The sequence below is a fragment of the Telmatherina bonti genome, assembly GCF_933228915.1.
Source record: "Telmatherina bonti genome assembly, chromosome: 16".
Lineage (NCBI taxonomy): Eukaryota > Metazoa > Chordata > Actinopteri > Atheriniformes > Telmatherinidae > Telmatherina > Telmatherina bonti.
In genome coordinates, this window is record NC_136614.1 from 10,289,649 (window position 1) to 10,307,298 (window position 17,650).

Here is a 17,650-nt window from a genome sequence, read left to right on the forward strand (position 1 = left end):
CTTCCACCTTCAGCCAGAACTTGCCGCATTTTCATGCTGACATTTTTAGATCAATAATCACAATCAATAACAGATGTGGGTCTGAAATTGGTCTTTTTCCTAATCAGTCCTCTTCAGGTGCTTTAAGCTGGCCTTTGTTTTCATTTATAGGTGTATTTTTCTATAATTAGGGTTTTTAATACTGAAATTGTGCCTTTCTGTCAGAGTTCTGCATCAGCTTCTCTCTGCACTGACTGATCCATGGCTGCTCAAACAACTGAGGGCTTTTTCATCCAATCAATGATTCATTCCCCATCGTCCTTAGCCTCATTATACATTAATGGATCAGGTCTTCTGTTTGGGCTGGTTTTAATAGCTCTGGTGGTTTATTTCCATCACACGATCAGGAAAAACTGTTTAAAGCTTCATTTCTCTTTTAAACCCTAAAATCTTTTTGTATTTCTTTGACTTTTTTTGTCTCAGCCTTCAGAGACGCAGCTGTGCAGCGACTGGTCCAGAGATGATGCCAAGAACAATACGATGCAACATTAGAACAGACCTGCACAATACGTGGAAAGTTTACTTTTTTCGTCGCATAAGCAATTTATATATTGCACCAACATCCTAAACTAAGATAAATATAAGTTCATAAATGCATATTTTAAGATTATGAGTGACGTGACACAGTTCCAGATGCGGCTGTGCATTCATGCATCAGTGTCAGAACAATCACAGAACTCTTCTTGGATGCTCCATGCAGCTAAAAACGAGCAGCTAACAGCTAACAACAGCTAACAACTAGCAACTAACGGCTAACAACTAGCAGCTAGCAGCTAACAACTAGCAGCTAACAACTAACAACAGCTAAAAACTAGCAGCTAATAACTAACAAAAGCTAACAACAGCTAACAGCTAGCAGCTAACAGCTAGCAGCTAACAGCTGCTGCAATAGAGCACATGGAGTGAGTGTGTGGTAGGGCTGGGCAATATGATGATATATATAGTTTGGATGATAGAAAAACTATCTAATCTAGTCTATTGTTACATGTGAGGCTCTATCATTAACCACAGTATTTTATGTCAAGATGTGCTTTACGGCACGCTGCAATATATATAAACAAACATGGAGGAAGACGGTAACAGACGTGTTTCAGAGCAGGATAATTCACTAAAAGATGACCAGCCAACCAAATCTGATGAGCTTGTTCCTAAAAGAGGGAAATTTCTGTCGCATGGAGGCGGTTTGGATATAAAAAGGCTGACTTGGAACCGACAACAGACTAGTTCACAGTCCCAACAACGGACTCCGACACAACTAACTCGTTTTATCACCTGCAGGAATCAGGATAAAGAATACAGAATATAGAATAAAGAATAGAGTCAACAAGTAAAAGCAGCAAAAGCAGCGTCAGGTGGAGGCGAAAGTTCATACTAAACTCAAGATGTAAACGCTGCAGCAGGTATTTTACCTGTAAAAACGTCATGCAGCCATAGTTCCCCCCAGATGGAAGGAGATCACTGCTGTCGTTGCCGAGCAACATCTGATACATAACTGATGACTGACACAACCTTACACACACAGTTTTATATCGTTATGTTTATCGTTATGGGGATATAAAATGAGCTGTATCGGGTTATGAGATTTTGGTCATATCGTCCAGCCCCAGCATGTGGTGGTGGAAGGAATGAGAGAAAAAACAAAAGTGTGGAAGCAGAAGAACCCGTGGGTTAACGTAACATCACAGCAGCTTTCAACATTGTAATACAACACCACCGAGTTATTCATCAAAATTAGTCTCAGTGGCGACCCATCCAGGCTGCATGTCACCTCGGAGCTGCTGAGATGCAGTCACACTCCTTTCAACAGAGAAAAGAGGGATGGAGCCACATTACAGCGTACTGAGAAGCTCAGAGTTCACACAGTTTATATATTTTCCTGAAGGAGCTGCTCAGGATGCAGTTCCTTCAGATATCGATATAAATGCACTTATAAAAAGCTGTATCAAAGACTTTCTTAAGCAAAGTTGTCCAAAACACACACTTTGTATGCGCGTTTACACTTCCTGTATATTTGGCAGGGAACTCTCTGCAGCAACATTTCCTCATGTTTTTTTTTTTTGTTTTTTTTCCACAGCTGAATTTCATGAATGAAAGAATGAAGCTGTATCATGAAAATGCTGCAAAATAACCAAGGAAAAGATTTTAGTGAAGGAAATGCTGAATTTGCTCTGAACCACTGATCTGTTGTGCAGCAGGAAACTTAAACAGGCATGTTTCCCAGTAATCCCACAGCATCTGAACATGTCTGTATCAGGAGCACACGCCTGTTAAAATCTGCAACAGGGACTTTCTACATAAATCTGAGCAGCTGGAGTCGCCGTAGCTGACAGGAGCGATGCTCTTAATTAGATGCATATTAATTTACTTTAAGCCAAATGAAAAGAAAGAAGAAATACTGGAAATTCACTGGTAAGGATGGACCTCTGATGTGTTCGCAGGACGGAGAGTTCAAACTCAGTCAGATAAGCGTCACGTTTATCCCACACAGCAGTGGTTAAAAATGATCAATGCAGACGTTGTGGTTAAAGAGCAAAGAGCTGGATGAGTAAACTGGCTCAAACATCCAGTCACAACAAACCAGTAACAAACAGGAGTCACAAGTTCAATGAAAAACCACAAGAAACGAAGGCTGGTAGGTTCACCGCTCAGGAACGCAGAGCATCTGGCTGCAGCCAGGAGAGGTGGGCGTCAGGTGTGTCCGGGGCTTTCAGAGGAGTACGGCGGCGAGCTAACGCTGCGTCACAAACAGTCTGCTATGACTGTAGGCTGCTGATTCAATCAGAAACATCTCGCGGACACGGAAAACTCAGGCTGCTCATGGCACAAGACAAACAATACGCTCTCTACAAGACAGAGAAATGGAACAGATTATCTCTGTTTTATGGGAAAATTCATTAATCTCTTAGTTTACATTCATGAATAAACAACAGACATTAATCATAAATGCTATTTTACTAAACATTAGCATCCTTCTGGAAAATTTTGCACAACCTGAAAGTGGAAGATTTTTGGAGCTGGAACTTAACAAAACATATGAGGAGAAACCGTGAACAAAGACAGATTTCAAGGGGCAAAAATATAGCGATACGATACGTATTACAGTACCAAAGCAACAATATGGTGTGGTGGGATTTCTTGCTATACTATAAGACGATTTATTGTAATTTATCTTTAGGAGAATTTAATTGTAAGAAAACTGTCAACAAACATGTTTCATATCATGAGGAAAATAAAAACACTGTAAATCAGCCTAATCAGGAAACTCCTAAACCTATTAAAGAAATTTTGATATCGTTCTTTTCAATATGGATATATCATCACACAAAATATTGCTTTATTTTGATATGTCTATATTTTGATTACATGCCTAAAAGATTCGTCAAAACATGAAAAAGTGAACTGTTTAACACAGAGAAGTACAAGATGTCAGAGTTGTTCTCCAGGGACTCTTCATAACACTTAAACACAACACGAAGACTCTGAGCTTCTGACTGGTTGGGATGATGCACCCACATCCGTTATGAACGTTATGTTCCTGGAAAGCCGTTGTTGCCCTGCAGCGACCCAAGACTGAGAAACCACACTTTGCTATTTTTTTTCTAGCCTGGTGCATCATTTTACAGCTATTTTTTCTATTTTTCTTTTTTTAATACAAACATAAAGACAAAACAAAAATAAAATAATATCCTTGGTTCAAAGGGAGTGGGAAGATATCTGAGGAATGACAAATGTCATTGCCACGACACTTTCCATACTCACGGGTATTATTAGATATAAACACTCAACAATACTATACATCATATTATAATGAAACAATAATTAATAACGGTAATAATACTTTGTGTGTGTGTAAGTATGGTTTTCTTTACAGCACCATGTCACACATCAGCAACTGGATATCAGCACACTGGCCATTATAAATCATGGCCAAAGAAATGAGGAAGTGGGGAGAAGAAAGAAAGTTACTGACTTTCACTGGCTGGAGAGAGCACAGAGGAAAGACGGGATGCAAGACAGATGATGAATTAGCCTTTGTTAGGGGGTGATCTCAAATACTACCCTCAACTATGGTCATGAGCTGTCGGTCATGACTGAAAGAACGAGATCTCGTATACAGGCGGCTGAAATGGGTTTCCTCTGCAGGGTGGCCGGGCTCTCCTTTAGAGATAGGGTGAGGAGCTCGGTCATCCGGGAGGGGCTCAGAGTAGAGCCGCTGCTCCTTCGCATCGAGAGGAACCAGTTGAGGTGGCTCGGGCATCTGGTCAGGATGCCTCCTGGACCTCCCTGATGAGGTGTTCCAGGCACGTCCCTCTGGGAGGAGACCCCGGGGAAGACCCAGGACACACTGGAGGGATTATATCTCTCGGCTGGCCTGGGAACGCCTCGGGATCCCCCCCGCAGAGTTGGCAAATGTGGCTGGGGAGAGGGAAGTCTGGGCTTCCCTGCTTAGGCTGCTGCCCCCGCAACCCGACCCCCGATAAGCATTAGAAGATGGATGGATGGACTTCACAACAGAGTCATCTCTGTTCAAGCCATCAGTTCAGTTCAAGCCAATTCATAATAAATAGCCTAGATCAGGGAAACCAACAGATTGCATCGAATTTTGACTTCCATCAAATCCAGCAAAAGATTAATAGAGCTCGGGTCTAAAGGTTGGTGTTTTGGTTTTTATGAAAATGAGAACAGAAGAGGCCTGGAATAGACATACTCCATATGGAAGTTGTTTGAAGCCAAAAATAAAATATAATAATGCCACAAACATGCGACAGAAGCTCCGTTCCAGCCCAGGTTAAAGGAGCTCGTCATTCCTCACTACTGCCAACACGTTTTTACCGAAGATTCCAGGGAAACGTTTAAAGACAGCACAGAAAAATTTTTGTTATGTTGGAATTATTTAAATAAATAAAATAAATAAAACAAAGTTGAGGTTTTTGGGGGTTTTGTTTTGTTACTTCAATTAATGGATACTGAATGTGGTAGAAAGGTAGCCATGCAGTGAGAGAAAAAACCCTCAATGTGATAAAAACAGACTGTATATAAAAAGATGGGCGGAGCCTCCATGACGTCACCCATAGGTCTCTGAAGAGCTGAATTGAAGCTCGGTGGGCGGTTCCTAGGTAAGCGGGCTAAAGCTAAGTCACATTGTTAACCAGCTAAAAACCGCGGTTGCTCTACGTTCTTCTGACTTGAAGCGGGAGATCGAGTACTTGTCAATCAGAAGGACACGCCCCAAAATATGCCAAATATCGAGATTAAATTACTTTTAAACGGGCAAGTTAGAAAAAATTCACTCCCCCCACAGTTGTCATGAAGGTAAACCTGACTTATTAAACCTAAAATGGATTTTTGAACCAGACTGTAAACATGTTTATTTCTGCTGTGAAGTTGGTCTTTTTAACATGGGAGTCTATGGGGATTCGCTCTGTTTTGCAGCCCCTAGTGGATGAAGGGGGAACTGCAGTTTTGTGCACTTCTACATAGGCTTCACTTTTAACCGCCAAAGGCTTCTTCCATCTTTCACATATGGTCTATGGGTAAAAAGAGGCATGAAAATCCTGGTATTTGTTTAATAACTGAATCGCAATCGAATCGTGAGGTACCTGAGATTTCTCGTTTCATCTCAACAGAAAATTCTGGGTTTATAAAATAAAAATAAAACAATTCTTAACATATTAAACATTACATGTGATTTTCTATGTCCATCTCTGAAACTGTTGCGTTTGTATAAAAGGCTGAACTCTGCTGTGACCTCTGATCTGTAGCTGTTGAACAACAATCATGTTTGTTCCCCTCCCCTGTGATAAGAGTGTTACTGAAATGAGGCCCCGGGTACCAGAGGACAGTCTAGTTAGCCAACCAGCGGGCCACGCTGCACTGAGAGCCTCATATAAAACATTATTACCATTATTCCCTCCCTGGGAGCTGGTTATAGCGCCTCTGAAAACTCATTTCCCTCTCCTCTTGTCCATGTGAATGCCTCCTGATAGGGAGCGGGAGGGAGAAAGGAACAATGACTGCATTTCATACGAGGAAATGAATAATTTCAACTGTGAATGTGCTTCCAGCTTGTGTATGCGTGTTGGTGTGTAATCTAGTGTGAAGCTGCATATTGTGTATGTGTGTGGTGGCATTGTGGAGCGACTGGGCGTTGTGATACACAAGGCGAGCATTGTGATTGGCGCATCGATCTTTTCTTGCTAAATGAAAAAGAAAGCTGTTTGCAGGTAAGATAAAGACCAAGGTTTAAAAATGAGAGAATCAGGAACATTAAATGGGAATATTTTTCTACATTCTACCATAAAGCTGGAAAACATTTGAATAAAAAGAATCTGATCCTAATTTGATCTCTTGGATTTGTTTTGCATTTCCAGGAAGAAGATTCTTTGCACAGATCACATGCTGTGAGACACTGAATACTGAGGATTCATCTCATTTCTTCGTACAAATCTGGCTTTTTGTGAGGAGACAAAACAACTCGGCTTCTTTAGATGGTGAGCCACGTTTCATTTATGCATCCTAGACAAACACGGCAAACCCAGTCTGACCAGTAGCTGTTTAATGACTAGTTCTCCATTTAAACATTGTAATGCGACAATCCTTCAGTAGAATTGTGAGACTATAACACTGTTTGCTGCCAAGCAGCGTTCATGTGACATGACGGGAATTCAGATATTAGAAAAGAAGAGAATCATTTCAATTTCATAACCTTTCTTTTTTTCAAACCAGCTTTGTTGGCATTAATTCACCTCATGACCACCAATTTAAACAACTTTCTGTTGAAGACGTGCAGGATGAAGGAGGTACGGCTGGTTTTAAAGGTCTTTGGCCTCCACCTCCTTGTTACAGCTGCAGGTGGAGGAGTAGAAGCTCACCGGACATCGAAGGCAGACGTTGTGTGGGAGAATGGATGGAGATCTAAAACAGTGGTTCCCAAACCTTTTCTCCAAGGCCCTGTTTTTATTAATGAATATAAAGTCAAGCACCCCCCCCCCACCACCACCACCACCACCACCAACCCCCATGTCACATGAGCTAAAGAAACATACAAAGAAATGTGTCATTAGTTTATTGGTGGCAGTGTAGTTCACTATAGTTAAAGGTGTGTCAGTATTATTATCCTTTGTTCTGGTCCAGTGTGAAATGTTTTAAACCAGGAATCTCTGCAAACGACTTCAGGTGAGCCGAGTTTTGGATAAGACGGTGCTGGTTTATTTCTAAAGTAACCAACAAGCTTTTTATGTGGTTAGAATGAAAATTCACCAAGTGGTGTTGTAACTCGTTTGGCTTCATAATATTTTGATGTCTCTTTTCATGACCTACCATTGATCACCATCAGCTGGTCAAGCCCAGCGACAGTTACGCTACACTTGAAGTCTCTCTTGTTTAATTTATTGTTTCCCATTGGTGCTTTCACCAATTTGTCACTCCATGTTTTATTTTGCCTTCCTGCCCCCCCCCCCCCCGAAATAACTCTGCCCCCCCCCAGTTTGGGAACCACTGACCTAAAGCATCTCAGTGCAGATGAATGAAGACTGGAGCTGCGGCCGTGTTGGAAGCAAAGTAAGAAAAACGCCTGCCGCATTACTGCAACGCTTCAGAAGCAGACCTTCAGGTTTCTCCATCCTGCTTCGTTCCACATGCAGCTTTCTTCCACAGACGTGCAAAATTATTTAAATGTCAGTCATCTTTTCTATAAAAACATGTTTCATAAATATTCTGTAAAACTGGATTTATTGTCTTTTCCTGTTTACCACTGAGGCAATCATGGTCATTAGAATGGACGTGTGTATACTGAATTATATATTTATAATTCATAATGTGTAGGATGACTCACTGATGTCTGATAATGTGGCTAATCTGCAAATATACCGTCCAGACTCGTGCATCTGTCAGAAAAACAGCCTTTAAACAGCCGTCTGCAATGCATTAAAGGGGTATATATTGTGTGTGTGTGTGTGTGTGTGTGTGTGTGAGACAGGAACTGCTGTCAATGAGTGTAAAATATCGTAATCTAAGATCTTTTTCTAACCTTTCACTTCCTACACAGAACATGCAGCATTTGGATGCAAAGCAGATATGCAAATAAAGCAGAAGTAAAAAAAACGTGTAAAGAATGAATCAAACCAGTAAATGTCTCACATCCACCCATCATCTGACCTCACATGTTCCACTGCAGGGGGGGAGGGGGCGTGACACCTGGAGTCAGGCTCTGGATGGGTCACCAGTCCATCACAAGGCCAACAGAGACGCAACCAGAACTTAGAAACACTAATTAACGAAACAAACGTGTTTTTTTCTCTAAAGAAGCCGGAAAACCTGGAGAGAAAACACGCATGCTCAAAGAACAGGAAAACTGCACAGAGAACGGAGGCGGTGCTAACCTCCACACCGCTGCATGGTGGTGTGCAGATATCCTTTACACAGCTTCCCAGCTGAATGTAGCATGTTGTCCCAGTTCCACCCAGTTCCACCCAGTTCCACAGCGAAGCAGCAGAAAACAGCTGATCTGCAGGAATTTAAAGGGTTAAAAGCTTTAGCTTGTGTCTTCTGTCTTTCTTTGGATCTGCGTTGATCCGAACTGAAAACAGTCAACATTTATACGACCCACTGAAGACCCTTTACCCTGTCCAACCAGCTTCCCAGCTTTTCCGTGTGATGGGAAGCTGCAGATATCTGACAGGATTCCTTACAGTTCCTGCTTTAACGTGCACAGTTTGTCCTGACACGACGTGGAAACGTTAAAGCTCAACATGCAGAACGTGCAAAGAGCCGACTGTTTTCCATTTAAACGTCTGAGGCATAAAAGAATATTTAAATCTTTTAGTTGCTTTTTATGATTTTATTAAAGTGGAAACGATGGATCCTGAATCACTTTGAAATAAAATGTGTGGAATTCCTTTTCATCGCATCATATTTGGGATTTCCAGCATCATTTATCAGCTGCTGCTTACCTGAAGCTGCCGGAGCTGGAAAGTCTGCAGACACACAGGACAAGTTCTGACACACACTTGTCAGCCTGTCATCAGATCACACAGGACTCATAATACCAAGCAGACCTTGAGGTGCCAGAGTTGGTTCAATAAACACAACTAACCAAAACCAGTAAGAGACCACAGAAACCAGTCAGGTTTAACAGCTGATGTGTCCTCAGTAAGGTGCAGTGACCTCCTGCGTTCAGCTAAACCGACCGTTTCCTCGTATGTTTCCTCTTCTGAGGTGGAAACTGCATGAAGACCCCCTGCCGACCCGTCTGAGTACACAGGTACTCCCCAACCTTCAAACATCGCCTCAGTGTGTGTGTGTACATTTTCATCCGATCTCAGTGTGTGTGTACATTTTCATCCGATCTCAGTGTGTGTGTACATTTTCATCCGATCTCAGTGTGTGTGTACATTTTCATCCGATCCTGCGTCCATGCTGGATATTTTATCTTTCACATACAGATGAGGTGCATCTATATGGTGCATGTAAACATCTGGAAAACGCTACGGGACAACCCCTCCTGGTGCGAGGAGGAAGCTGTGCTGGCGGCTGGGAATTCTGGACTGGCATTTGGATCCCACAAAACGAGCAGAACCAACACAGTCGTCTGCACACACACACACACCGCTACAGCAGCCGATGCAAACATGTCCTGTTTGTAAACAACAAATAAGCACAACATATCTGCACATGAAACCCTCCGAGTAGCCGACCGAAAGCGCATTTCCATTCGCATTAATAATGCAATTAGCCCATAATTAGCTCAATAATGTGAGGAGTGTGTGTAGATGACATCTAATAACATGCAGGGATGAAATCAATAACAGAAGGAGCTCCTGGTTGTTTTCAGCCTCATGGCAGGAAAAGCTCTGCATGCAGTCCGACCAAGCGGCTTCCGCTCCGTCAGGAGGAATCTGGAGTCACAAAACAGCTTCAGATCATCGACTAATGATTATTAATAACTTTCACACCAATCAGAGAAGAGAAGAAAAAACTGGATGTTCAGAAGGATTCTGCTTCCTGTTCAAGCTTTTATAGAATAACTCCAAAATGATGAGAATTTCTCTCTTTTACTCAAGGATAATATAAAATCTAATGTGCTTCAGAGACTTTTGGTTCTAATCTTCCTAAAAATCATGATAGTATCCACAAAATTAATCTGTTCACTCAGTTTAGGCTTTTAAAGCAACATTTTAGGATTGGGAAAATCTAATAGAAAAATCAAATATCGGGATTTTTTGCTTCACAGTTTTAAAATCGATTTTTTTTTTTCAAATAAAAATTATCCATTATAAATTTTTTTGTCTTTTTTTATTGTTTTTATTGATCTTTTTACTCGTCTTCTTGGGCGTTACAGCAGCAGAATGATGGTCTGGCTACTGTGTTGTTTTTTTTCAAATTAAAATCAAGCGAAATGAGCAAAATAAAGTTTTGTACATTTATGGGTTTTTTTTTTGTTTTTAATCGACAAAAATCAGCAATATTGAAGATTTGTGAGAATCGCAATTTAAATCGAACAAAAAATTGGGACAAAAGCAAATTGTCACAGCCCTACAACATATAGACAAGTTTCAACCCTAAAACTCTGCTTCTGACCCGTTTCGATGCCACCGACATTTAGTTTTCACTTTCCTGGAAGGGTTGCTTCCCGGCAGCATCCAGAGCGAAGACGCTGCATGTCTTTTTTAGCCCAGAGCGTCGTTCCGCAGCATCATTTCGCTTTACACCACTGAATTAGCCTTTGTAGCCCTGTGATGGACTGGCGAGCTGCTCAGGATGTACCCTACCCTTCGCCCAAAGACTGCTAGGATAGGGTCCAGCTCCCCGCGACCCTGAATTGGATTAAGCGGTTTGGAAAATGAATAAATGAATGAATTAGCCTTTGTTACGAGGAGCCAACGTGCAATGGTGCTGCTTTAATTCAGGCTGCCATGGTGACATCACTCTGATGTCACACCAGTCCAACCAACCAATCCCAAACATAAGCTGCAGTCATCATAGATGATGGGAAAAGGGAACTGGTACCGCTCACCACAAAGTTGTGAGGTGCACCTGCATGAACGCAGTGTGAAACTAAACCAGAGGGGGTCAGATCAATTTAGAAATGTGTCCAATGACGTCGCGGTTCGTCTCCGACATCCTGTTAGATGATGCGTGGCCTCGAATTTGGAGATGGTTACACGATTCACCCCAAGTCAGAGGTGAGCCTCTTCGTTTGGTTCGTCTTCACAGCAGCAACAACTGCCCACTAGGGGGCCATGTTTCCTCAAACAGTCAGTGATCGACAAGAAAGAAGAAGAAAATGTAGCTCGTTGATTGGCCAGGAGAGAAAACACGTCCCCACAAGCGAACAATGGAGCAGCGCCAAGTTTCTGCAGTCTCAGCGTTACCGTGGCGTTCAAACCCAATGCAGTTTTCACCTGAATCTGTCCAGTTTGAGCAGCAGTAGAGGTTCCACCATGCTGGGCTCTGCAGACCAGTTTAACTGCAGACGGACCAGACTGTCTGTGGAAAACCACCAGGGTTTATGTAAAGCCGACCAGTGTGAATCCTCCTATCAGAGGTTCAATCCAGACCAGTCAAACGTGGTATGCTTGGAGCAGCTAATTGGGTCCACGCTTGCAGATCAGGTGCCAGTCAGGGATCTGGTCTGCAGCATCTGGGGTACCAGAAGCTTAAAACAAAACAAGCTGTTTGGAAAGGTCCAAAACACCAAGACTTCGTCACACCAGCAGTGCTCGGGTTTAAGAGGATCAGTTCCTCTAATGTTGCTGTTTCTGCAGACCAGATCCCTGACTGGCACCTGATCTCCGAGCGTGGACCCGAGTGTCTGCAAGGCAACAAGCACACAAAGTTTCTGTACCTGCTGACAAATCTACCAGCTCCCCACTGCATGGACAGAACCTGTGGGGTTAAGTTGCCAAGTCTATCAAACAACTTCTAGCGGATCCATGAAAGCCTGTCTGCAGACTGGAGACGTTCAGTTCCACAGACGGCGTCCTGCAGAACGGGCAGATTGTCATTAGCTTGAAGGCTCGCAGCTTCCAGAGCAAGTCGACAACACCGTGTTCTCTCCGCTTCTACGCTTCATATCTGAAGTGGCTGCAGCTGCTTCTATGAAGTGGTTTAATTATGTTGCAAATTTCATGTCTGAGGCGCCTGGATGAAGATCTTATCAGGGTCACTCGCACTGAAAACAGCAAATTAAACCTCATAAACAGAAAATAAGATGAGCCTCAAAGTCGGATGTCTTTAAACCTTTTTTATGTTTGTCCGTTTTTACCGACGGGTCTCTCAGACTTTCTCAGACCAGTTGATTTGTGAATTTATTTCTCTCTTTTCTTTTGGTTTTATTTCTGAAACAAGCCTCAGCCAATCATTTGTGCCATTTTCTCCAACCTAGATAGCAGGATTTCTACATGTACATGAGATTGCAGATGTTGTAAACGAGAATGGCAGGAAAAGAGAGGATCAAACATCGGCTACGGTTAGACAATGTTTTTTTTATTCAGAATTAAATTCCGAATGAACGTATTCTCCTACGAGTTTACATGGAAATAATAATTCCAAATGAAGGTTTACATGAAACACTTAATTCCTCTTCAGAGCGGCGGGTTGGGAAGGGTTCTGATTGGACAGAGGGTGCACGTGACGTATGACATATACCGGAAATAAAGTTACCTCCCTGCTTCTCGTCTTTTCAGTCGTAACTTGTAAAAACTACATAATAAGTACCAGTTTCACCGCTGTTTTTATTATAAATGTAAAGTAGCAGCTCAACACGAGCATACTACTTCACTTTTTGCAGCAACTGAGAAGGAGAGGAAAGACAGACCACCGAACACGGGAGGCAAAACGACGCGTGTCATTGGGACAGGACAAGGTAACGAGCATGCTCAGAACCACCGGAGTTAACTTAGAGCGGAATGAAGGTTTACATGACAGAGGAATTAAATAGATCGGAATTAAAATGGGAATAAACCAGACACATCAGAATTATGTTTAATTCTGAATAGCACCCTCCCCACCTTTAAGACAAGGCTGAAGACTTATCTTCATGATAAGTCCTATAGCTAGGGATGGTTAGCATCCCTTAGTTATGCTGCTATAGGTTTAGACTGCTGAGGGACATTTCCTGATACACTGAACTTCTTTCTCCCTCTCTTGCCCCCCGCTTGTTATTCGTTCTTAAAGTGGAACTATTATGTGCATTTCAGGCTAATTTATTTTTATTTCTGAGAGCAGAAGGGCTGGGATTGATGGAGTCATTGTCACAAATGGCTTTATTTACTTCAGACTGACCCTCTCCGTAGGCTGTCTAACAGCCTGCGGGCAAAACGAGTGGATTGAGACTCTTCCGCATTAAGCCCCGCCTCCCGCCACTGCACTACATCGGGAGCGCGCACCGCACCTGCTTTCGCCATCATTGTAACATCTCATAAACAGAAGGATTACGCTAATATGAACTCAATGAAAAAAAACAAACTACAATGTCAACACATAGCATACAGCCCTACATGTTGGAACCTGAATCAGAGCCTGAAAACAAAGTGGAAAACAGCAACCCACAGCAACGAATGCAGCAGGATGTCTCTCTTTGGTAAACTCACCAGCCATCGTTGGAAATAACTTTATCCCACGTTTTCCACCCGCCTGATGTATTTGTACATGCCCTTGTTAACCAGTAGAAGGTAACCAATCACCGAACCTTATCCCCCGGGACGTCACAAGGATTTCCAAGTAGAAAAAACTCTCTAAAACGACGCGATTTTCGTCGCCATGGAAACCGAACAGAGAGCGTGCTGCAACTCAAACTCAAACTCAAACATGCGTTTAGGTGATAAAAAACAGTGCCGTTCACTTGTCTGATGAGGATTCAACACTGTAACACTGTAGAAAGCTCAGAAAACTCCAAATACCATAATAGCACCTCTTTAAAGTTCTTCTTGTTCTGTGAGGGACGGTGAGTTTGTTTTGGTTAAAAGTCACTGTGTTTTGGTTAGTACCTCTGTACATGTTTCATGGTCATATATGTGTACTATTACTGTGAAAGTCCTGCTACTTCATTCTGAAAACGAACAGTGTGTGTGTGTGTGTGTGTGTGTGTGTGTGTGTGTGTCATAAACATGGCAACAGCTAATAAAGCTAAACTTCAAAAAATTCGTTTTGGGTTTTTCACACTTTTTCCAGCCGAAACTGAATGTTGCGTTCAAGGAAAAGTGGAAATCGCTGCGTTTGTCTCTTGTTGGGACTCAGATGAAGATCAGATCCCATTTCATGGCCAGTTGAAGCAGAAATACGAGTCATCCCAATCCCGTTTGTCCAGATCGGTCCTCCTTCACTTCTGATGCAGCGAGCTGCAGCTGTGAGGACAGCAGTAGTACATTGAAGCAGAAATACGTGTAAATAAGGTAAAAGTACAGATGTAAATAGTTTCTGTAGTGTGTTTGCTTCTTCTGAAAGCAGCAACGTGACAGAAAGATGTGGCGATGCGAACAGGCTTTCTCACTGCTGGTCTGTGTGGAATAAATCCAGTTTTCTTCCTCTGGTTGCTCTTTCTGCTGCTTCTCTACCGATACATTCAGTTTACGTCGTTTAGCTTCATCGTCTGACAGCTGCTGTCCCGTGTCTGGGATCAACATACATGTCAATGTTCTACCAGACGGAGCAAAAGCAGCAGAAATGGCTTCAGGTTGAAGGGTTAGCGCCACCGATTGTCTTCATCTTCATGATGTTTTGAACAGTAAACTGGTTTTAATCAGATCCACATTATTATTTAGAGCAAAAGGAAATAACAACAACCAGTCAGAGGGATGAGGGATGTTGGTTCCCGTCAGGTTTTAGAGTTATTTCAACGATTCAAGGAACTTCACCGTCATAGCAGAACATATTTGCACCCGAGCTGGTACCGAGGTCACAGCTTTAACCCCAGTACAGACAAAACATGCACATTTTATTGTATGTATTAATCTCTCCATCACCACTCAGACTGAAGAAAGAGCAGAATATTTCACCATCAGCATTTTTTCATAATCACATGGTGATATATGGTAAATATGCCCCAAAAACAATGAATATTTCTGTTCATATTTGTTAAAGAGTCCAACAAAGAGTTCATATTGAAAGAAATTTGAGTGACTGAAGGGTTTAAAATCTGAACTCGGCCATGTCTGATTTTGGCCATGTGGGTTCCTCGCCACAGCGATGAGCCAAATTCACCAAAAACCAGTTTATCCTCCTCATTTATGATAAATTTGACGGTTTTCCAGCTTCAGAGGACGCTGCAGGACGTCAGCCAGTCGCCGTGTGGGGATTAGGGGCGCCAACAACGACTTACGTTATTTTGGGAGTCGTGGCTCAAAAAGCTGGAGAAGCAAACGTTCCTAATCCAAATAAAAACACACCTTCATCGTTCACATTGATTGGCAACATCATAACTAACACCATGAAGGTTAAAGACTTCTTAATTTCTGCTCCTGAAGTTCGGATGTTTTCCATCATGTCGAAGTACATCTGCATCGTGTAAACATGCCAGAGCTTGTCAGTACTGGCTAAAAGGACAACGTATTTATCCCACCCGCATGGGGAACACACCGCGGGGGGCTCTGCAGAACAGAAACCCAGCCAGGGTGGAAATGAATCCAATTATCTTCAAAGGGACCATCACAATCTGATAACAGACATGAACAATGACAGAAGTCCCTGTATGAGACGTAGGTACGTACCTGTGTCTCTTCTCCTGTGTGAGACACAGGTACGTCCCCGTGTGAGACACAGGTCCGTCCCCGTGTGAGACACAGGTCCGTCCCCGTGTGAGACACAGGTACGTCCCCGTGTGAGACACAGGTACGTGCCCGTGTGAGACACAGGTACGTGCCCGTGTGAGACACAGGTATCCCTGTATGAGACACAGGTATCCCTGTATGAGACACAGGTACGTCCCTGTATGAGACTCAGGTACGTGCCTGTATGAGACACAGGTACGTCCCTGTATGAGACACAGGTATGTCCCTGTATGAGACACAGGCACATCCCTGCATGAGACTCAGGTACATCCCTGTATGAGACACAGGTACGTCCGCGTATGAGACACAGGTATGTCCCTGTATGAGACACAGGTATGTCCCTGTATGAGACACAGGCACATCCCTGCATGAGACTCAGGTACATCCCTGTATGAGACACAGGTACGTCCGCGTATGAGACACAGGTATGTCCCTGTATGAGACACAGGCACATCCCTGTATGAGACTCAGGTACATCCCTGTATGAGACACAGGTACGTCCGCGTATGAGACACAGGTACGTCCCTGAGACAGAAGAAGATGGAAAACAAGCTAAAATGCAGCATGATGCTGATAAAAACGAGGAGTTTTGTTGGAATTTTCTCTCTTAAGGACATCTTTCAGATCCTGCTCATCTGCTGTGGTTATTTTTAGACCTGCGCTTGTTTTGTCCTCCACTTGTGCAGTTTCCACAAATATTTTAAGGACAGGCTGCACACCATGCTGAGATATGGCAGGTATTCCCTTCGTTGCTGCAAAAATCCTCTTTTCTGACCCCAATTTTATGTGTTAACTTTGCCAATATATCTGCAGACCCAACAGCTCATGTGTCCACACAACGGCTGCTGGTGTTTGGGCTCTTTTGTCAGAGTTAAATGGTTTTAAATTATTAATAATAAAAAGAACAATAAGAAGAAAAAGACACACATCCCCCATGAAAAAGCAGTTCCTGTCTAAAGAAAACTTTTTAACTCTGTTGTTCAGCTGAATAATAAGAAATTCTGCTAACTGAAGGCTAAATCTGAAGAAATGCGGGATTCTGCAAAACAGACACCAAACTTTCCTGAACTTCCAAAGCGCGTGCACCAGTCAGGAAGAACCGCAGAGAGAAGGAACCTGTTTCTATTTGGAGCTTCAACCTGACAGATTGTCCAGGAAGACTTGCAGACCCGGATCTCCTGCAGCCAGCTGCTCATCAGCTGCAGCTGCTGTGTGACGTTTTACGCCACCCAGATGTTCCTCTGCTTTCTGAAAGACTTTTTCACCTCATTTATTTGCTTTTAACTGAAACTAAAATAAAGAAATTTCACAATAACAGCATAAATAAAGTCTTAAGAGAGGTGCAGACCAAGCAGAACTGCTGAAAACTGCCACGCAGGACCACAATCTCCGCCACGATGTGGATAAACTCCACGTACACGGTGCGGGTGGACTCTTTCTTGCTCACACACACACACTCACACACACATACGTGGTCTGGTGTTTACTTCACCTGGTTGGACGTTGCCTCCCCCCCTCCAGCGACTCCTCCGCCCCCGGTACCGAGCTCCGGTAACTTCCTCCGGCTCAGCACAAGCAGGTAAACCAGCGCTCCCAGCCACACCAGTACGGCCACGGCCACCGCCAGCCTCCGACAGAGACGCTTCATTCTGCGGCCAGGAGGAGCCGGCGGCGCCCCGCAGCTCCTGTCAGAAGCCCATCTCACGCACGCGGGGACGCGAACACAACACGCTGCGTGACACAAGTCCGGTCCGGATCACTGTGGAAGTCCGGAGGCAGAGCGCGCGCTCCCAACTCTCAGCAGCGCGAGCTGCTGCTGAGGCACGCCAGACAGGCGTGTGCGT

The 17,650-nt window shown here is 43.3% G+C and overlaps 1 protein-coding gene across 1 annotated transcript in view; it reads right to left on the bottom strand.

Annotated features, from left to right (window-relative positions):
* Positions 1 to 17,454, bottom strand: part of galnt14 (UDP-N-acetyl-alpha-D-galactosamine:polypeptide N-acetylgalactosaminyltransferase 14 (GalNAc-T14)) — a gene marked incomplete at both ends in the record, with an annotated part of 285,968 nt that extends 268,514 nt beyond the window's left edge. The window contains one exon of the mRNA XM_079255488.1: positions 17,299 to 17,454. Within this exon, the coding sequence (XP_079111614.1) occupies positions 17,299 to 17,454 (156 nt within the window). The remainder of the gene's footprint in view (positions 1 to 17,298) is intronic.
* Between the last annotated feature and the right edge of the window lie 196 nt (positions 17,455 to 17,650).